General features: G+C 42.8%; 1 protein-coding gene across 1 annotated transcript in view; it reads right to left on the reverse strand.

Annotated features, from left to right (window-relative positions):
- Positions 1–20,234, reverse strand: part of LOC311034878 (uncharacterized protein) — a 38,707-nt gene extending 18,473 nt beyond the window's left edge. The window contains exons 1-5 of the mRNA XM_084042909.1: positions 20,064–20,234; positions 15,953–16,180; positions 701–778; positions 463–596; positions 93–196 (exon numbers count right to left, since the gene is read on the reverse strand). Of these exons, the coding sequence (XP_083899035.1) occupies positions 93–196; positions 463–596; positions 701–778; positions 15,953–16,180; positions 20,064–20,178 (659 nt within the window). The 5' untranslated portion in view covers positions 20,179–20,234. The remainder of the gene's footprint in view (positions 1–92; positions 197–462; positions 597–700; positions 779–15,952; positions 16,181–20,063) is intronic.
- Positions 20,235–23,397: the final 3,163 nt, after the last annotated feature.

Raw genomic sequence — 23,397 nt, forward strand, 5'->3', positions numbered from 1 at the left:
TGTCTTTTTGACAGTGTAGCAGATTTGTATTTTATGATAACATTTAATACCATTTATTAGAATGAAGGTAAAATGAAGATGATCAGTCTTACGTTGGTGTGGTCAGTGGAGTTCCATCTACCCACATCCAGATTCCTTCCTCGTCTCTGTCGGTCAAACCCAGATGCACTCTCTTGTTGAAACTCTCAACAAAGTCCTGGACGGAAAAACAGCTGGTTACTGATGTACAATAGATGTGTGTCTCCAAGAAATGCACTAATGTGCTCACACTCTCCGCAGTCACGCTTGCGTACACACACACACACACGCACACGCACACACGCGCGCGCACGCACGCACGCACGCACGCACGCACGCACGCACGCACGCACGCACGCACACACACACACACACACACACACACACACACACACACACACACACACACACACACACACACACACACACACACACACACACTACCTGTTGTGCTTTGCTCTTTATGACAATCAGGTCAGATTGTCTGTCTCTACACCACTGTCTGCTCTCATCCCAGGTTTTCTTCTCAGTAGAGATGTAATAACAACCTCTGTCAAACTTCTGCCATCCAGGTGATTCTAACAACAAAACAATAAAGTTGGACACTTTTTTTTTCTCTCCCTCAAATGAATGACAAATGAATGAACAACATGATATATAAAAACAGTGACATCTCACTCACCACAGTGCCTCATCTTCATGTCATCATGTAACTGGTCAAAACTGGTCTGTAACTGGTCAAAACTGATCAGTAGCTGATCTGTATGGAAACAATATAAAAATGGGAAAACCACTAATTACACAAATCAAATCAATTGTTAGCATTAAAGTACAGTATATTTCATGCTAGCAGATCTATCTGGAGGAGTAAATAATAGCTATCCTGAAAACCCCTGACTGTGATCTTTCTGTGTGCAGTTTGTATGTTCTCCCACTGCTCACTTGTGTTTCCTCACACACCAAAACACATGTTAGAGAGAAACTCCTGTCAGTGACCTTGAGCAAGGCATTGGTTTTAGAGCCCCCACCTGAAGCAAACACATAACGGTGCTTCAGCACCATAGACAGAGAGACAGAGCAGTCTGCATGGTGCTCTGTAGGATCACCCTGCAGAGAGTGAAGGTTGAGCAAAGGATCAAATGGAAGTCAAAGATGGGGTGCCGTGATTTCTCTTCCCCCTAAAACATGATCATCAGGTATTATGATTATACTATGGAAGATTTGTTTCAAAAAAGTGCACGGAAAGTGATAAAAGTATGTTTTATGTGGACACGCCTACAGTTCATTAAGTATACCTGGTTTTCTACCTTAGCACCTCCCACCTGAACCAGTCCCTCCGCCTCCTCCTACAAGACCACCCACCTGTCCTAGTCCCTCCTCCTCCTCATGAAAGGACTGCCCATGGCCCTTCCCGGTTGTTTACATGCATCACATTGTTTAAATGCTCTAGAACGGTGGTTGTCATACTGCTATTTTCAAATGTTAGATTTACAAGCCCACAGCGTGACACATTGCGACGCGTTGTGAGCTTGTGGATCTGCTATTCTCTGTATGTCTGAAAGTACACCTTAACATGAATCCAACATGTTAATAGAAAAGACAATGTATAAACAAACAAACAGCAACTGTTTGTAGCAACTGTTGAAATATGGTATCAAGAAGACTCACCTCAAAACCAACTCACCTCAGAGGTAGGAATACTCACCCCGGAAGACTCACCTCAGAGGTAGGAATACTCACCCCCAAGATTTTCGGGGGGTAGGAACACTCACCCCATGACCTGAGAAAACTCACCTCGGAAGACTCACCTCAGAGGTAGGAATACTCACCCCAATGTTTAAAAAAAGGTAGATCTACCGGCTTGTGAGCTTTCCATTTTCACAGAATGCTTTCATAATGTGAGCTTTCCATTTTCACAGAATGCTTTCATAATGATGTTTAATCCATATCTGGATTAAATTCTTTCTTTGAAGGTATAGAATTAATAAAGTGCTTTAAATAGTGCTTTAAATACAAGGTAGATTTCATCAGAAAAGGTAAAAAGGTAGATCTACCGGCTTGTGAGCTTTCCATTTTCACAGAATGCTTTCATAATGTGAGCTTTCCATTTTCACAGAATGAATGAAAGGTAGATTTCATCAGAAAAGTGAACAAGGAATGCAAATAGCAAATAGCATGGTCATTTGCTATGTGTCTCCAGCTCCACACCTTGCCCCATCCACCTATTAGATATCAAACAATGAATCATTAAGTGGAATGGGATATTAGTGTTAAGTGGTCAACCCCCCTCCTCCCCTTCACTCCTGTGCCCCCATCAAACAAACAAACAAACAAACAAAGGTAGGAACCCAGAGAAATGAACATTCCAATGTCAATGTATGTTAAATTACATTTAGCTAATTAAAGTGCTTTAAATACAAGGTAGATTTCATCAGAAAAGTGAACATTCCAATGTGTATAATGCAAACAAATACTTACTTAACAAAGAAAAATGAAGAAAAACTCCAGTGAAGGTAAAACACATGGGTATAATGTTTTGTTTTCTGTGTGAACACATTTGTGAGAAAAGCTTTTGGTAAGCATTATTGAACTTTAGTTACTTTAGTTACTATTAGATATACATTTCACTATTGTAAGCATTATTGAACTTTAGTTACTATTAGATATACATTTCACTATTGTAAAACATGCATTAAACACTTTTCCCTATTTTTACCTAGGATATTTAGTTACCTACTACTTTGCTGGTATAAATGATAACAGCATAGAACATTGCATTGCACACATGCATTGTTTGAGAACTTTAGTTTTTAGAAATATTACTTTTGGTACATTTTGATGCCTTACTCTTTGTGTGTGTGTGTGTGTGTGTGTGTGTGTGTGTGTGTGTGTGTGTGTGTGTGTGTGTGTGTGTGTGTGTGTATTTTAAACACAAATATATCATTGAACAACATAATTTGGTAATTCTATACCTTCAAAGACAGAATTTAATCCAGTATGGATTAAACGTGTCTCATTATGAAAGCATTCTGTGAAAAAGGAAAGCTCACAAGCCGGTAGATGTGCCTTTTTTAAACATACAGACTTGGTGTAGAGGGGAAAGGTTAAACCCACCCACAAAACAAAAACTCACATTACACCATTGAGTTTTTCTGGGTGAGTTTTCCTACCCCCGGGGTGAGTGTTCCTACCCCCGGGGTGAGTGTTCCGAGGTGAGTTTTCTCAGGTCCTGAGGTGAGTTTACCCACCCCCCGGGGTGACTGTTCCTACCCCCGAGGTGAGTATTCCTTTTTCAGTTGAGGTGAGTTTGTCTTGAGGTGAGTCTTCTTGTATTCTTGAAATATTAGGCCTTAAATGTCAAAGTGCCAAGCATATTGAAACTATGTGCACTTTAGCCTATCTCAGGGGTCTTCAATATGGGCCCTGGGACCCCTAGGGGCCCTAAGAGTTACTACAAGGGAGCCACCAAATCTTTGTAATGGGAACCTTTTCTCTTTTTTCTTTTCCTTACATCAACCCCTTACATCCATATTCTGGTGAGAGGATTTACAGGAAATAGCAGATCTACAAGGCAAAGAGGTTTGGTGTAGAGGGGAAAAAAGAGCAGACCAAGTACAGAGCCAAAGGTCAAATGGGGGGAACGGGCACTTTCCAATCACAGCGCGTCTTTTCCAGGACTTGTCAGAATCTAGTTGTCCCGCCCCCACCTGCCTCTCATTGGCCTACTGAACGTCCCCTTCTGTGACGCACGCGGAAATTTCCAGCTGCCCCCCAGGAAGCGGAAGTGCACCCACCATACAGACGCTTCAGAGCCAGAGGAGGCGTCTACCTTTATATTTCTATGGTTAAATGTCTCAAAGTACACCTTAACATGAATCCAACATGTTAATAGAAAAGACAATGCATAAACAAACAACATTCTTTTCACAACACAGATGCTAGTGCTGTCACACAAGTCTATGAAGTTATATTCTGCTGAACAGAAACCAGCTTTCTACATTTTTCAACATAATTTGTTTTTGTTTATAAATCAGTGCAATTGAACACCCACTCCCACACGAGTGTGAATATAGTTGTTTTGTAGCTATTCTGACAGTAATCATAGAGTGTTTGTTCAGTAACAGGAGTCTCCATGTCTCTCCAGCTCTTTATTAAACAGAAAATACATTTTCAGGTCGGGATACCAATCAGGATAGAGAACTCAGTCAGGATACAGATTAAACAAGTGAAATTCGGAAGTGCTCATTTATGTGTGTCATCACTCGGAAGTGATGACACACATAAATGAGTAGATTGGAACTGGAACACTATACAAATGAAGCTGATAAATGGGTACTCTCTCCTGATTGGCTGAGATTTTGTCACCTACCTGAAAATGTATTTTTTGTTTATTAAAGAGCTGGAGAGACAGGGAGACTCCTGTTACTGAACAAACACTATAGCACAAAATAGAGCTATTTAAAGGGCAAGAACACCTTGGTAGAGGTTTGGGTTGTATATGTGATACCCTCACAATTGTGATGCAACTTGTGAATTAACTTTTATTTTATTTTTAAATGTGTAAGCACTTTTTATTTAAAGTATGGTCCAGTACGTTTCTTATTTTTATTATTCCTATGGTCACCAACCAAAATAATATCAGTAGTAATTCACTGTAGGTCACTTGGGATGAGAAGCGGAACCTTTGTGTGTGTAGCAGGTGTTGCCTAAGGGTCCCCTTTAAGGGCTGGGTGCCTCACCCCTTTCTTCAGAGGAAAATTAGGAACACAAGTGAACGGTTCATGTCTCATTCCTGTGCCTGTTTATACTGTGTTTTTCAGGTCAGTACACCGTGAAAACCATATTAACTTAACTCCTAAGGTTTAATGTTTATGTGAAGGGACTGTGATGGGTTTTAATGACTGATTTGAGTGTTTAATGTAGAGTTTAAGAAACGGTAAAAAGTCCGCAAATTGACACGCTGATTGAGTGCATAATGGCGTCACCCTCGTGTTAGCCCTTTGAAGATGGCGTTTGCCTCGTCGTGTACTGAACACAGTAACATGTTTGTTTACATTTATCCACGACATTTCCAATGCTTGCTACCTGAACACTTGACAGATACATGATTGGTGAAGGGTTTTCTTAGAATTATCTACAGCTAACTTTGTTTTATTTCATTACCTGGAGCTGAGGTGCTGAACAGATATTTTGCATTTATTGTATTTTTCTATTGATACTCTCTTTATATTTTTCCAAGTAGTTTGGGTGCATTACCTTTTATTATTGATTAATGGCTTTATTGCAAAAGTGCATTTATTGTGTTTTGAAGTGTATTTGAATATGCTCCACTTTAATTGATATTCCCTCAATGTGATGATGTCAGATGTTTTGAAAAGACAGTCAACTACTTGAATAGCTTTAAGCTGAAGAATGTGGCTTTATGTTGCACAGAGACTAATCCTTGATTGTATATCAGATGCAACTTGATGTTGGATCTATTGCACTAAGTAATGGTAGCTAAATGGGACCAGTACAAATACTGAAATATGGCCTTTGAATGTATTTCATTGTGATGTGATGACTATTCAGGTTTAATGGAGATATTGAAGCCAAATGGTTATATTGTAAATGTTGAAAGTGGAAATATGCAAATGTATTTTAAGGGACAGCAGCTCTTACACACAACAGATATACAGATACTCACCTGTAAAACACCAACACATATTCAACACATTCACCCACACACATACATGCCATACCTACCTGAACACACACGCACATATACTTTACCTGGAAGGGAATAATTGTGCACACATTTCATGCTCACCTTGAAGGTGCTATGGACTTTGATTTTGTTAAAAAGAGAGACATTATTGCAGAATGGGGAAATGTTGATTGATTGATTTATTGTGATATATTGTGATTGATTGTTGTATTGTGAATAAATTGAGAGGAAAATTAGGAACACAAGTGAACGGTTCATGTCTCATTCCTGTGCCTGTTTATACTGTGTTTTTCAGACTGAGACCAGTGAGGCATTGAACCAAAATTCAATCCTGTTACTGTGGTACCCGACCCAGCTTGGGACCCGTAACAAATTGTGGGGGCTCGTCCGGGATCAGCGCCACCTACTGGATGGAAGCTGATCTAGTGATATCAGAACCACGAGACTGAGGTGACGAGACGTGACTGCAGACCAGGAGTCAGCCAGTGGGTGTCCATAGGGGGAGATAAGGAAAAAGATCTCCTCGCCAGGGAGCCGCACTGCTGAATCGTGAGGTCAACAGACGTCAGTCGCCAAGGAGCAACGCTGCTGGTTCATCAAACCAGCATTCACCACAACGAGACATCGCCTTACCATCAGAGCAACGCACACCATGTCCCAAGTACGGAAGGAGCTGGTGTGGGCCATCAAAAAGAAGTTGTTTAAGCTCTCAAGTACCAACATCTACCAGGTTGCAAGGGATCTTGCAACTGACACCGCCGACATCGATCAGTTGAGCCCAACTGATGAGGAAGGATGCATGGACTATGTCATCTCCTGCATACAGTCTGAAGCCCTGCTAGGAAGTGAGGATCAAGGCTTGGGTAAACTGATGATGCTGAATGACGTGATAGGAAAGATAATTGATACAGAATTGCCAGTTGAAACGCCACATGTGGTACCCAGTACCAACCCAACCCCTTCCCTTTCAGACCACTTATCACCACCCCACCCCCAGACCGACAGCACCATTATGCCACCCCATCCCCATTCCAACCCCCCCGTCCACACAGCCCCACCAGACCACACACCACTACCACCCGACCCCCAGATCAACAGCACCATTATGCAACCCCATCCCCATTCAAACCCCCCTGTTAACGCAACCAACCAGCCAGTAGAGGAACTGAGAATACTGTATGAAGAACTGGGTAAGAAACTGAGACAATGTGAAGATACAGCTACCGCCCCCGCCCCTACACACAACCACCAAGGTGGAGCCGTGTCAAACCCCTATTCACAGAGCACAGCAGAGAGAATGGTTTCCCTAAGAGACCTTCCCTATCTCCAGCGCAGAGAGTTTAAGGTACATGGCGGCCAAGTTGGAGACCAGAGCTCTGACATTAGCTACAATAGCATAAGTAAGCAGATGGATGAAGGAGTCAAAGATGGTTTCGCAGACGCCGAGGTGGTCCGCAGCGTGCTGAGAATCATCAAACCAGGCACATTCAAGGACATGCTGTCAAACAAAGACGATTTGGCTGTCCCTGAACTCAAGGTCTTCCTCAGGTCCCATCTTGGAGAGAAGGCAACTACTGAGATGTTTCAGGAGTTAATGTGCGCCCGGCAAGCTGAACAAGAGCCACCTCAGCAGTTCCTGTACCGCATGATTGGACTCAAGCAGAAACTCCTTTTCCAGTCAAAGCAGGCCAACACAGACATCTCTTATGATCCAAAGACCATCCAAGAGGTCTTTCTCAATTCAATCTATCAGGGCCTGGGAGCAAAACACACAGACCTTCGACAGAGACTGAGACCCCTCGTCTCAAACAGCCAAGTCACTGATGAGGAAATTCTCGGCCAAATGACAAAAATGATCAACGACGAGAATGAACATCAGCGCAGACTCGGCCAGCTTCCCCGTCAAAAGACAACACCCGCTCACAGTGCCAAGGTGGAAACAGGAGATAAACAGATGGATGACAAGCCTAGAGTCACCGCTGCAGACAACAAGAACGTTCAGACCATACAACAGCTCAGTGCACAGGTGGAGACCCTGACACAGATGATGGCCACTCTAATGGATCAACAGGTAAGCAACACCCAGTTGGCCCACTCAATGCCACCACCCGCCCAAATGTTGCCCCAATCCCCGCCACATCACCACTTTCAGCCACCCCCCAGTCACATCCCTCCCCTGCCATCGCCAGCCCGAGCATTTCCCCAATCCCCATCACACCACCCTTTTCAGTCACCCCCTAGTTACATCCCCCAATCCTCCTTCCAAGCGAGGGGAAGAACATTTCGTTGTCCAAAATGTACAGAACAGAACCTGCAGGAGTGCAACCACTGCTTTGTGTGTGGAGAGACAGGACACCGGGCAGTGGGATGCCTGAAGAGGACCAGGTTTCAGGGAAACGAGACCCGGTCTCTGCCGAGGGACAGCCAGAGACCGGTGCACAGCTTCAGTCCCGACCAGTAAACCCCACTCCTAAATACCCCCCGAAACTGCCCAAGAACCCCAAACCCCAGACAACCCTAACCCTTAACTACCAGAGTACCACCAGATGCCAAGCACCCCTAGTCGGAAAGGTAAGCCAGCTGAAATGTTTAATCAATGGGCACCCAGCAACAGTCCTGTTTGACACTGGCTCACAGGTGAGCATAATCGACCGAGCGTGGGCTAACACTCACATCCCCAGTTACCCAGTGAGATCGCTGCAGGAGCTCCTCGAAGCAGATTTGGAAGTCTATGCAGCAAACGGGCAACTCATACCTTATGACGGGTGGGTGGAGCTCACCGTCAACCTCACAGGAAATGATGACCCAAATCTCACTGTCCAAGCCCCCTTCCTAGTCAGCCAGATGTCCATGCCCCAGCCTTTGTTAGGAGCCAATGTACTTGAAGAGGTCATCAAGAGACAGGAGTCCTCTGGTGCTGCCGTAGACACAGTAGTCAGCCTCCTACGCAGCGCATTCGGAATGGAGGAAGAGCAAGTGAAGGCCATGGTCAATTTCATTCAGGTCCCCCAAGAGACATTCTGTGACCCAGCCATAGTAAGAGTGGGCAGAGACAATATTGTTATTCCAGCCGGAAGTGCAATACATGTGTGGTGCAGGGTCCCCCCTAACTTCGACCCCACTGATCCCCTTGTCCTGTATGAACCCACAGAGGAGAACCCTGTTTTAGGACAGCTGAGTCTAGGAGAAGGCCTCCTGGAGATCAACCACACACGGCGGCCTTACGTTAAAGTGCCCATTTCCAACCACTCGAAGCATGAGGTCACCCTGCCAAAGAGAACGCCCCTAGGTGTCATCCAACATGTCACCAAAGTGCTTGAGACAGATGCAGCAGCAGAGTCACACGGAGCTGATGTTGCCCTGACAAAAGTAACGGCAGAGGTTAACCACGTCGCCTCTCCCAGCATAACCCCCACTGAGCCCTGGCTACCGCCTGTTGATATCAGCCATCTGAGCCCTGAGCAACAGCAGATGGTGAAGAGAGTGCTCTGTGAGGAGTCTGGGGCCTTTGCTCAGGACAGTGGCGACATCGGTTGCATTCCCTCACTACAGATGGAGATACGGCTCAAGGATGACATTCCAGTGCAAAAGTCCTACGCATCGATCCCGAAACCACTCTACAAAGAAGTGAAGGAATATGTTCAGGAGCTAATAGTGAAAAAATGGATCGTTAAGTCCCAATCCCCCTATGCAGCCCCTGTCATATGTGTGAGAAAGAAGGATGGATCTTTGCGCCTGTGTATCGACTACAGGCTCCTAAACAACAAGACAGTGCCAGACCGACACCCCCTTCCCCGGATCCAGGATCTCACTGACTCATTGGGAGGTTACGGCTGGTTTTCGATACTCGACCAGGGCAAGGCCTATCACCAAGGCTTCATTGCAGAAGGATCAAGGTACATGACAGCGTTCACGACCCCCTGGGGACTGTACGAGTGGGTCAGAATACCCTTTGGGTTATCCAACGCCCCAGCAGCATTTCAAAGGAGCATGGAGGAGATGCTCGACACACTCAGAGATGAATGCTGCATCCCCTACCTTGATGATGTGTTGTGTTTCTCTAAATCCTTTGAGGAGCATGTGCAAGTGCTACGCAAAGTCCTACAAGCCCTCCAGCGCCACGGCGTAAAACTTAAGTCAGAGAAGTGCGAGCTGTTCCGCAAAGAGGTCCGATATGTTGGCCGGTTGGTGTCTGCAGACGGAGTAAAAGTCGATCCCAAAGACCTGGAGGCTGTGCGGGTACTGAAACACAGAACACCAAAGACAGTCGGAGACATCAGGCAAGTGCTAGGCTTCCTGAGCTACTACAGAAGCTACGTACAAGACTTTTCACGAATAGCCCAGCCCCTGTATGACCTGCTCAAGGTACAGTCTGACACCCCCCAGTCCAAACCCTCACGAGTGAAGACAAAATCCCCCCAACAGTCCTCTCGCACCCCAATTGAGTGGAATGAGAAACACCAGCAGATCTTGGAACGCCTGATAGACATGCTGATGGAACCCCCAGTGCTGGCGTACCCAGACTTTAATCAACCTTTCACACTCCATACAGATGCGTCCCAAAAAGGTCTGGGAGCAGTCCTTTATCAGCACCAGGATGGAAAGTTGAGAGTGATTGCCTACGGGTCACGCACATTGACACCAGCGGAACAGAACTACCACCTGCATAGCGGTAAGCTTGAGTTCCTGGCATTAAAATGGGCCATATGTGACAAATTTAGGGATTATCTATTCTATGCCCCTCATTTCACTGTCTTCACAGACAATAATCCGCTCACATATGTCCTAAGTACTGCCAAGCTCAACGCAGTAGGCCACCGGTGGGTGGGACAGCTTGCTGATTTTCGTTTCGACATCAGATATCGGCCAGGCAAAAGTAACATCGATGCCGACACCCTATCTCGTTGTCCCCTTGACATCACCGCCCTCATGACACAGTGCTGTGAAGAACTATCCGAAGAGGCCGTGTGTACTGTATGGGAAGGAACCCGAAGAGCTGAACAGAGAGACATTGCCTGGGTCGCAGCCCTCACCCTAACATCCCAACCCCAACCCCCCATAGAACCACTGCAGGCGATTAGCCATGATGAGCTGGTGAGAGAGCAAAGAGCAGACTCTGCGATTGGAAAAGTCATGGAATTAAAGGAGAACAACACACCACCAACAGAGTGCAACAAAGGGAACTGTGACATAGACACCATGAGGCTCTTAAGAGAGTGGAGCAAGTTACACATAGAGGATGGCCTACTCTACAGGAAAACCATAGGTAGAAGACAATTGGTCTTACCTGCCACCTACAGACAACTAGCTCTCACCTACCTGCATAACAACATGGGCCATGTCGGTGTAGAAAAAGTCCTGACTCTAGCAAGAGAGCGCTTCTACTGGCCTTTCATGAAGAGAGAAATCGAGGAGTACATCACCAGGAAGTGCCCCTGTCTAAAGCAGAAGAAGCCAGCCGTGCATGAAAGAGCGCCCATGGGCAGTATTACATCAAATTCGCCCCTCGAACTGGTGTGTATTGACTTCCTTCACCTAGAACCCTCCCGTGGTGGATGTGAGTACATTCTCGTAGTAATAGATCACTTCACTAGGTTTGCGCAGGCCTACCCCACCCGAAACAAAGCTGGCAAGACAGCTGCCGACAAGCTGTTCAATGATTTTATCCCCAAGTTCGGGTACCCGTCTAAACTTCACCACGACCAAGGACGCGAGTTTGAGAACGAGCTGTTCAAGTCCCTGAGACAGTTAGCCGGCGTTGGCCACTCCAGAACCTCCCCCTATCACCCCCAAGGTAACCCTGTTGAGAGACTAAACCGCACACTGTTACAGATGCTCAGGACCCTGGGAGAGAAAGAAAAGGAGAACTGGAAAGATCACCTGCCTCATGTGGTCCATGCATATAATTGCACAAAGCACGAAGCCACCGGCTTTTCCCCTTATTACTTGCTGTATGGCCATCATCCACGTCTCCCTGTAGACCTTCTCTTTGGCCTCATTGCAGATGAAGAAGATGTGACCCACAGAGGATATGCTGAAAAGTGGGCAGGAAAAATGATCGAGGCATATCGAATAGCCAATGCAAACAGTCAGCAGTCCAGCGCTAAGGGAAAGAAGTACTATGACAAGAGGAGCAGGGGTGTGACTCTTCAGCCTGAAGACAGAGTCCTCGTGCGTAACCTCAATGAGAGAGGTGGCCCTGGTAAGCTTAGACCCTACTGGGAGCAGACCATCTACATTGTGAAAGAGCAGGTCGGAGATAATCCTGTCTACAAAGTGACCCCTGAGACAGGAGGCCGTCCCACTCGCACTCTGCACAGAAACCTGCTGCTACAAGTGAATGACCTGCCAATAGAGCCGACCCAGAGTCCAGTCACCAACACACGTGAGTCACATAAGAGAGCTAAGAGACACTCACAACCCCTAAAACCCACAGAACAGACACAGAGTCCAGACACAAGTGACTCTGAAGAAGAGGAAGGAGTGTATCGTTACTGGCTGCGGGTACCTGTGGAAAAACCCAGAACTGACCGTAACGTACCAGATCAAAATGTAACCCATAAGCCACACAGAAATCGTGAACAGAGTGAAACCCACTGGGAAGAGAGAGTCCACGTTGAACCTGAACAAGAACGGCAAAGTGTCATCGAAGAGGAACCGGAAGTACACAGTGAGACTGAACATGACATGGATCAGCCTCAGCCCAACGGTGACCAAGAGATACCTGAAGTAGTCTGCCTGGAGGAAGACATCCCAGAGCCTCAGCTTGAATGTGAAGTCCCTCTAAGACACTCCACCAGGGTGAGACGGCCTGGCTACATGTTCACGTACCCAACCCTTGGCCAACCAGCCTACCAGCCCCGTCCCGCTGTGAATGCAGTTGGAATCCATCCGATGCAGTGGAACCAGCTGTGCTACCCCCATCCCTATTCCCTGCCCTTTCAGCCCCCAATGCCCCCATCCATCCCTCCATACCCATTCCCACCCACTACATACCCAATTCATTGTTACTGAACTGAACTGAAACACAGCAAAGACTGAACACACTCACTCACACACACAAACACACTCACATACACGAACACCCTTGTACACAAGAAGAGAAAAGAAACTAAGTGCCACGGACTATATGCACACTAAGGACATTCGATACCTACCTTGGGAATGCTTTATTGTGTTATTCTTTTTCTTAAGTGAACTTATTGAATTTTGGGGTTTTCTATTATTAAGGTCAAGTGTCAGGAGCCACTATTGTTTGTCGGGGAGTGTGTGATACCCTCACAATTGTGATGCAACTTGTGAATTAACTTTTATTTTATTTTTAAATGTGTAAGCACTTTTTATTTAAAGTATGGTCCAGTACGTTTCTTATTTTTATTATTCCTATGGTCACCAACCAAAATAATATCAGTAGTAATTCACTGTAGGTCACTTGGGATGAGAAGCGGAACCTTTGTGTGTGTAGCAGGTGTTGCCTAAGGGTCCCCTTTAAGGGCTGGGTGCCTCACCCCTTTCTTCAGAGGAAAATTAGGAACACAAGTGAACGGTTCATGTCTCATTCCTGTGCCTGTTTATACTGTGTTTTTCAGGTCAGTACACCGTGAAAACCATATTAACTTAACTCCTAAGGTTTAATGTTTATGTGAAGGGACTGTGATGGGTTTTAATGACTGATTTGAGTGTTTAATGTAGAGTTTAAGAAACGGTAAAAAGTCCGCAAATTGACACGCTGATTGAGTGCATAATGGCGTCACCCTCGTGTTAGCCCTTTGAAGATGGCGTTTGCCTCGTCGTGTACTGAACACAGTAACATGTTTGTTTACATTTATCCACGACATTTCCAATGCTTGCTACCTGAACACTTGACAGATACATGATTGGTGAAGGGTTTTCTTAGAATTATCTACAGCTAACTTTGTTTTATTTCATTACCTGGAGCTGAGGTGCTGAACAGATATTTTGCATTTATTGTATTTTTCTATTGATACTCTCTTTATATTTTTCCAAGTAGTTTGGGTGCATTACCTTTTATTATTGATTAATGTCTTTATTGCAAAAGTGCATTTATTGTGTTTTGAAGTGTATTTGAATATGCTCCACTTTAATTGATATTCCCTCAATGTGATGATGTCAGATGTTTTGAAAAGACAGTCAACTACTTGAATAGCTTTAAGCTGAAGAATGTGGCTTTATGTTGCACAGAGACTAATCCTTGATTGTATATCAGATGCAACTTGATGTTGGATCTATTGCACTAAGTAATGGTAGCTAAATGGGACCAGTACAAATACTGAAATATGGCCTTTGAATGTATTTCATTGTGATGTGATGACTATTCAGGTTTAATGGAGATATTGAAGCCAAATGGTTATATTGTAAATGTTGAAAGTGGAAATATGCAAATGTATTTTAAGGGACAGCAGCTCTTACACACAACAGATATACAGATACTCACCTGTAAAACACCAACACATATTCAACACATTCACCCACACACATACATGCCATACCTACCTGAACACACACGCACATATACTTTACCTGGAAGGGAATAATTGTGCACACATTTCATGCTCACCTTGAAGGTGCTATGGACTTTGATTTTGTTAAAAAGAGAGACATTATTGCAGAATGGGGAAATGTTGATTGATTGATTTATTGTGATATATTGTGATTGATTGTTGTATTGTGAATAAATTGAGAGGAAAATTAGGAACACAAGTGAACGGTTCATGTCTCATTCCTGTGCCTGTTTATACTGTGTTTTTCAGACTGAGACCAGTGAGGCATTGAACCAAAATTCAATCCTGTTACTGTGGTACCCGACCCAGCTTGGGACCCGTAACATATAGCTACCATGCCATGATGTAACTCTAAAGGTGGACAAGAAATCTAAATGAATTGCTCTCAATGCCACTATTTTAGCCCGTAAACAAACACAATCAAAACTGATTCAGACAATATAGAACATCACCAAACCCAGTGCTGTTTGTTTAGAAATTTAAACTTCCTGTTGAATTTACTATTTGAAGATCCAGATCCGGATCCACGGATCCAGTCTGGGTTTTCTTACTAATTAAAATGACAAAATCAACAGGAAGTTGACATTTTTATAAAGAAAATCAAATGTGATGTTCTATATTGTCTGAATCAGTTTTGTTTGTGTTTGTTTACAGGCTAAAATAGTGACGTTGAGAGCTGTTTAACCGTACAATGTACAGTAATTCAATGAGGAGCATATTTTGAATGATCAATGTCTAATCAATGTAGCAATTATTTTTTTATTTGTTGTCCACCTTGGAGTTGCATCATGGCAAGGTAACTACACAACCCAAACCTCTACCAAAGAGTTCTTGCCCTTTAACACTGTTACTGAACAAACAAATCAGCTCCGTCAAGCCACATCTCCCCCCAAAACAGTTAGAAATCGCAATCCATGCTGTCATTTCATCCAGACTTGACTACTGTAATTCTCTATACACCGGCATTGAACAGTCATCTCTTAGACGACTGCAATTGGTCCAGGACGCTGCTGCTCGCCTGCTGACTGGCACTAAAAAACGGGAACACATAACCCCTGTTTTGGCCTCACTGCACTGGCTCCCTGTTAATTTTAGGATTGATTTTAAGGTTCTCCTATTTACCTTTACATCTATTAATGGGCTGGCCCCTCAGTATCTCTCTGAGCTGCTTAAGACTCATTTATTTGCTTTGGATTTTAATCTCATCTGAGTGTTTTATATGTGTGCATATACGTGCTTGGTGCTCATGTTGACACTTGCCTACATGTATATGCTTTGTTTGTTGCTCCTGCTCTGTACAGCACTTTGGTCGATCTTTGGTCGTTGTTTTAAATGTGCTACAGTATATAAATAAAGTTTGATTTGATTTGAAAAAACACTCTATAGCAATGATTAGGCTACTATCACAATATAGAGCTATTTAACACTGTTACTGAACAAACACTCTATAGTAATGATTACTATCACAATATAGAGCTTTAACCTTTAAACAAAAACCTATTAGTTTTAACCAAATAAAATACCCTACCTTTAACTATAGATACTGATGGAAATGTGATTAAATCAGTACTTTCAAATGTATTTACTTTCTATGTGTATCTGAGGAATATCATTCTTGACAGCATCAGTTCAGACCTTTTAGACTTTTGGTGTTTAAAATAAAATCTATGTGTTTCTGCAGTTCCTCCACTAGCTTCTCACTCACTCAGTCTGCTCTGGAGCTCTGCCGTCTTGGTTTCACTCGCAGCCGGTCTGGTCTGGAGCTCTCTCATCTTGGTTTCACTCGCAGACAGTCTAGTCTGGAGCTCTGCCGTCTTGGTTTCACTCGCAGACAGTCTGGTCTGGAGCTCTGCCGTCTTGGTTTCACTCGCAGACAGTCTGGTCTGGAGCTCTACCATTGTGGTTTCACTCGCAGACGGTCTGGTAGCCATATCTGAAAAAATATATAATAATCACAGAGAAACCGTACAATTCAGAGTTGGAAACAGTACTCACATGTTCTACTTAAAGGACGTTTTCATCTTTTTTCAACCTATCTTTATATAATTGGTCCTCACTAATGCTCATGATAAAATGGTACCATTTGTTTCTACTGACTCTGTGACTCAGAGAAGGGCTGTGGGCGGTTCAGAAACCTGCCTACCAGTGACATCATCATTAGGCATGTATTTTCTTTTCAATCAAGATTTCATTTATTTTAGCAAAACAATTTTCCCTTGTGAATAATAAAGACATCTAATCTAATCTAATCATTTTTTTCATGAGAACAATAGCTTCTATTATAGCATTCTAACTTTCCAGGAATAGAAAGCCTGCCTGGTAGGCGGGTTTCTGAACTGTCCACAGCCCTCCTCTGAGACACAGAGTGAGTACCATATTATAATGAGCATAAGGACCAATTATATGAAGACAGGTTGAAAATGGGTGAAGTGGTCCTTTAAGTAAAAGTATTAATACTGCAATCTGGTATTCACATTTTACAAAAGTATTGACATCAGAATGTACTTAAAGTACCAAAAGTAGAAAGTAGTCATTGTTTCACAAGTTTTAAAATGTATGAAATGTATAAAAAAACATTTCATGCAACGCATTGTGAGCTTGTAGATCTGCTATTTTCAAATGGACAAAATGTATACAGGATTGAAGTTGTTAATGTATGTTTTGTAATAATAATCAAAATCTACAAAGCAACTGTAACTCAAGTTTTCAAATAGTTGTAGTGGAGTAAAAGTATAATATTTGCCTCTGAGATGTGGAGTACCTAGAAGTAAAAGTAATGCATTGGAAATACTCCAGTAAAGTAAAAAGAATATCTACAAATTGTGCTTAAGTAAATGTACTTAGTTACTTTACACCACTGGTGAAATGATGAAACATTTGAAACACATCCCACGTTGTACGTTTAGAACTTCTTGAAGCTGTGGTTGCTAATGAGGTCCTACTGGTACTCCATCAGGGAATAGTAGATTGGTATAATGAAGGCACTCTCAAACTTGAAGTATATGAGTATAATAGAATAGGTTTATAAAGCAAGATTGCAAGCTTCAGCGCTACCTTCCTTTCTGCAGGAGACATGAGTCATCATTACACATCATTTGTTCCTTCCTAACTCTCAGCGGACAACAGAAAAGCACACAAACATGTTTTCGTTCCCGCTCTTCCAATATGTCAAAGAGATTAGCCTGACATCAAGCTCAATTTCCTCCAGTTCTGCCCCCCTCCCTTTCTCCTCTTTTCGTTCATCCTAGTATGAGCTTCTCACTTGCTACTCTCAACCCTTGGCTAACTATCTTCCTTTTTTTATGGGGCCAGGCTTCCAGCATGGACCCATATTGTTATTCGCATTATTCCATTTCTTCTTCTTCTTCTTCTTCTTCTGCCACTTTTGGCAGTTCTGGCTGAACCGTGCAGTCGCTTTTTATGAAACTCGGCCATATGGTAGATGGTCATGAAAAACGATCAAAAAATAATTCTCACAATCTTTCGTCCAAAGGTGGCGCTATAGCATTCAATTGAAAATGCCAACTTTGAACAGGTACAACTCATGCCCTGTTTGACCTACAGCCATGAAACTTGGATACACATATGCGTCTCCTCATGCTGAACAACTTTCACCCTCTGACTTTTGACCTCTGACCTTTAGATCTCCCACCATTTGGAATTATATGAAAAACAGTTAAAACCTATCTCCTCCTGGGATTTTTGAGTAATCTGCACGAAACTTTTTACACATGAACTTTGGACCTATACCAAAAAACGTTTGCAAAATATCTTCCATAAGTGAAAAAATGAAGTTTTAATGAGCCAATGAATATTGCAGTTTTATGACAATTATTCATCTGCCCCTAACACATACATGCAGACTTACCATTCTTTGAAACTTTGCAGAAATGTAAAGGGCCATTCCAAATATCACTGAAACCAATCTTACTCTAATTGGTCAAACGGGGGCGCTATAGCAATTTTTTGAAAATTGAAACTTTAAACAGGCAAAAGTCATGCCTCGTTTGGCCGACAGCCATTAGACCTGCTTACACATGTGCCTTGACTAATGAGGAACACATCTATCACGTTGACCAGTAAGCACCGCCCTTAGATTGTCCGCAATCTTGAGCAGTTTGAAAAACACTTAAACCCAGGATTTTTCAGCTATTTGCGTGAAACTGTATGATCTCTCTGATCTCCTTTTTCACAGGTTCTTGTCTGTTGGTGGCTTCTCGCTTAAATGTGTGCCCCACAACCTGAAGGTCACCAGTTCAAGCCTCACTTGGTGCAGACTTCATCCAAGTTGCATTTCACACAACATGACTATCAATGAATACATCTGCAATTGTTAAAGATAACATGAAATACTTAATTGAGTGTTTTTTACATACAGCTGATCTACAATCTCACAACTTTTCAGATAGCAATGAGAGTATGTTTTTTCAATGTATAACATACTTCATTGTGAAAATAGCCAATGTACAATCTGACAACTTTTAATGGTTTGTGAGCTTGTAGATCGGCTACTTTCACTAATTTTGGTTCTGAGGAGATGTACAATTTCTTCATTGGTAAATGGTTTGTGAACGAGTGATCTTAGTGTTAGTGAAACAGGGGCTTGGAAGGCAAGAGTTTGTGATCCTCCACAGACAATATCAGCCTGGACAAAGATATAGCACTATAGGTAGTGTTGCAGCTACCTAAGAGTGCTTCATGACCGTAAGGTTGCCGGTTCAAGCCTCACTTGATGCAGACTCATTTAAGTTGAAATGCAAAAAACATGACTCAATCTATTCCGTTTCCATGGCGCTCTCTCTCTCTCTTCAATCTATTCCATTTCCATGTCTTTCTCTTCAATCTATTCCGTTTCCATGTCTCTCTCTCTGTCTCTTCAATCTATTCCATTTGTCTCTCTCTCTGTCTCTTCAATCTATTCCATTTGTCTCTCTCTCTGTCTCTTCAATCTATTCCATTTGTCTCTCTCTCTGTCTCTTCAATCTATTCCTTTTGTCTCTCTCTCTGTCTCTTCAATCTATTCCATTTGTCTCTCTCTCTCTGTCTCTTCAATCTATTCCATTTGTCTCTCTCTCTGTCTCTTCAATCTATTCCATTTGTCTCTCTCTCTGTCTCTTCAATCTATTCCGTATCTCTCTCTCTCTCTCTCTTCAATCTATTCCGTATCTCTCTCTCTCTCTCTCTCTCTCTCTCTCTCTCTCTCTCTCTCTCTCTCTCTCTCTCTCTCTCTCTCTCTCTCTCTCTCTCTCTCTCTCTCTCTCTCTCTCTCTCTCTCTCTCTCTCTCTCTCTCTCTCTCTCTCTCTCTCTCTCTCTCTCTCTCAGGGGTGGCAATAGCTGAGTGGTTAGTGAGCCCGCCTAGGGAGCCAGAGACTCTGGTTGCCCCAGGTACGATTCCAGGCCAGGTCAGCAAATGTATCGATGAAATGAAATTTGTCCCTGAGCAAGACTTTTAACCCCTAATTGCTCACAGGCACTCATTGGAAACAAGACCGCAAGGACTTTCATGAACTGACCTGTTAAAGGAATTATCATTTCTCTTTCTCTCTCCTGGCCCCATATTATCGCTGCTTGCAGCTATATTTTTCAATTACTTTTTCATTTATTTTATTTTATTTTATTATAATTATTTATTTATTTCTAATTTCCCCAAAGAATTATACAAAACAAATACAAAACGTAATTTGAAAACCACAGCATGTCTGATCAAATGAATATCAAATATCTAAATATTGTCACAAAATAAACACGTCCAGAGTAGACGTTAAAATGACCTCACTCATTGTTTGAAAGGTAAATATCCGTTAAGCGTCCTGACCTGAAATCTGAGCTTCCAGCTGGCTCTTTAGCTGTTGGATTTTCAAGTTGAACTCATAGCGGACGTCATCAGCCTCAGCCAGACAGAACAGGAACAGAAGCAAAGCCACCTTCATTGTGAAGCCCAAACTCTGAAGACAACAAGCACGATGCCTTGTATTTATTGTATTTATTGGAGATAGTGACAGATATATTTTATTCCTGTTTCTCATCAATCCGAGTTCCCAGAAGTTCTCCCATAAAGACGGGAGGGAAGAGAAACTAGTTTCTCATTGGATGGGGGTGTGGAGAAGCATGTTTAGAGACAACTGATTGGTTCCTTCAAGGAAAGCACGCTTTTAGGGGAGGTGGAGAAAAAAGCAGCAAGAGGTAGCTGTGTTCCTGAGAGCAGTGACCCCCAGGGGTCCTTGAGGGGGTCCTTAGGGCTGATGTAGTTAATGTGTGTTTTGTAATAATAATAATCTAAATCTAAAAAGTAACTACAATTAATTGGACAGAGGAGTAAAAGTGCCATATTTGGGGGTCAAAGAGTAGGATTGTGTTGGACACAACATCAGTGCTGACAGTGTGTGAACAGGTTGATATAATATTGATCTAACTAAATCTACATCTGTAATCTCAGCTGCATGTGGCTCAAAGGTTCACTCAATATTTCATTTCAACACAAAAAGAGTCATTCAGTGTTTCCTACAAAGTTACGCAAATACATTATGAATGAATCACTGAAGCCCTAGTTTATTTTAAAAAAAATAAAAAAATAGCCGAAATATATATAGCCTTGTATATCTGCTATTTTCCAATATCCAGAATATAAAACAGGTAAAGTGGTTAAACTGTTCCTCGTTTTGCTGGGGACCCCTGAAGGACCACTGGGGGTCCCCAGGCCGCACGTGGAGAACCACTGCTCTAAAGATGAGGGATGGAAGGCAGAGACAGAGTGTCTTCTCTCATTGTTAGAGTGTGGAGATGAAACCTCAGATGACCTTCATAGTGCAGGTTGCAGCATGCTTCACTCTACTCCAGGGGTGGGCAGCATTTATTTCCAGAGGGCCATACTGACTTCGATAAAATGAGTGAAGGGCCACACATTGTACAATTGAATTGAAAGTTAAAACGCATTGTGCTGAATGATGTTAAAACTGCATGAATTTGGTAGACATGCCAGACTACTTTAGAATAAGGTCCTTGCTTTCACAGCAAGAATGTTCATCAACAAAATGTTGATCTTTCATTGTCTCCGCCAGGCCGAAAGGCATGGCGAGAGAGTATGTTTTACCCTCCGTCCGTCCATCCGTCCGTCCGTGTGTGTGTGTGTGTGTGTGTGTGTGTGTGTGTGTGTGTGTGTCTTGTCTGTGTGTTACCAGCTAATCTCCGGCACCGTTGGCCCGGTCGCTGCGAAACTGTGCACACCCACTCTCTGGATGCCAATTTAGAACCTCTGCCCCACATTTTTCACATGGGCCTGTTATAGCGCCACCAGGAGGCCGATTTGTGCAAAACCCATTTTTTCCCATTACACCTACAGCTTTTAACCAAACGTCATGCAAATCGGTACACAGTATCTCTATAGTCATGTGATCAACCCGGATCTGTCCCATTTCCCATATTGCATCCTCATTGGCTAAGGTTGGCTTCCAAAGTTTGATTGGTCCGTTTTGAACAAACTGCCTCCAATCATGAACACAGCTTGCCATTTCCATAAAATTGCACACACACAGGAGGCCACAATAACCTACCTGACCTGGCGGAGACCTGTGCTCCGAGGAGCACTTTTTCTAGTTATCTTTTCGTATCACTCTGGTGTACTCTGTACGAGGTTACAATGAAAAGATTACATAAAACAATCCACGTCAATGCCGTATCTTATCTTATATGATATGCACCACTCCATAGGTCACTGATAAAACACATTGCATTCACATTACATTCATTATATATGGACTCACGGCAGACTGTTTCACTGTTACATTAAAAACATAAAACACTTGAGTTACATACGGATGGAGGAATGCAGATGTTCTCAAATGGCAAATATTAATTACTATTAATTGGAGTTAAATCAATTTGTCTCAAAACCATTAACATATGGCATATGACTTGGCGGGCCGGATTGAGATGGTCAAAGGGCCGGGTCCGGCCCCCGGGCCTTATGTTGCCCATGTGTGCTCTACTCTGTTGACTCAGTCTACTCTGTGTCCTCATGACACACACACACACACACACACACACACACACACACACACACACACACACACACACACACACACACACACACACACACACACACACACACACACACACACACACACACACACACACACACAGGGTTTGTATTAACATTACTATACTGAGGTCATCAACACTGCCATTTTAGGACAGCTATTTCTTTTATATATTTTGCCATGTTTAACTGTAAGCCTGAAGCCGAAAAAATAGCTGATCTACAAGCTCACAACGTGTCACGCTTCGACACGTAGTGAGCTTATAGATCAGCTATTTTTCGGTGCATGACACTGGCAACGCAACTAAATATAAATCATGTTTAACTCTAATTAAAATGTATAATCCTAATCATAACAACACGAATCTAACCTCTAAATGTATAATCCTAATCATAACAATATGAATCTAACCTCTAAATGTATAATCCTAATCATAACAATATGAATCTAAACTCTAAATGTATAATCCTAATCATAACAACATGAATCTAACCTCTAAATGTATAATCCTAATCATAACAACATGAATCTAACCTCTAAATGTATAATCCTAATCATAACAATATGAATCTAACCTCTAAATGTATAATCCTAATCATAACAACATGAATCTAACCTCTAAATGTATAATCCTAATCATAACAATATGAATCTAACCTCTAAATGTATAATCATAATCATAACAACATGAATCTAAACTCTAAATGTATAATCCTAATCATAACAATATGAATCTAAACTCTAAATGTGTGTAGTGGCAGAGGAACGTATGCAGGAGAGTAAGAAAGGCTCTGGGTTCGAGGCCTAGGGCCTCTGTGTGCAGAAAATGATGATTCATGATGAAAAGCATGAAAAGTAGTTAGAGTACAGATGCTCTGTTTACTCTTACTCTGCTTACTTAAAGTAAAAGTTCTGAGCATGATTAACAAACAATGAGTTCATCTGGAATCACACTACTGTAGGTCAAAGGGAATTTATGGGGAAATTGGTGTATTTTGGTAAATAAATGTTAATGTGTAATCCTAACACACACACACACACACACACACACACACACACACGCACACGCGCACGCGCACATGCACGCACACGCACACACAGACAGACAGACAG

The sequence above is a fragment of the Gymnoscopelus microlampas genome (assembly GCF_963454915.1).
Source record: "Gymnoscopelus microlampas genome assembly, chromosome: 19".
NCBI lineage: Eukaryota > Metazoa > Chordata > Actinopteri > Myctophiformes > Myctophidae > Gymnoscopelus > Gymnoscopelus microlampas.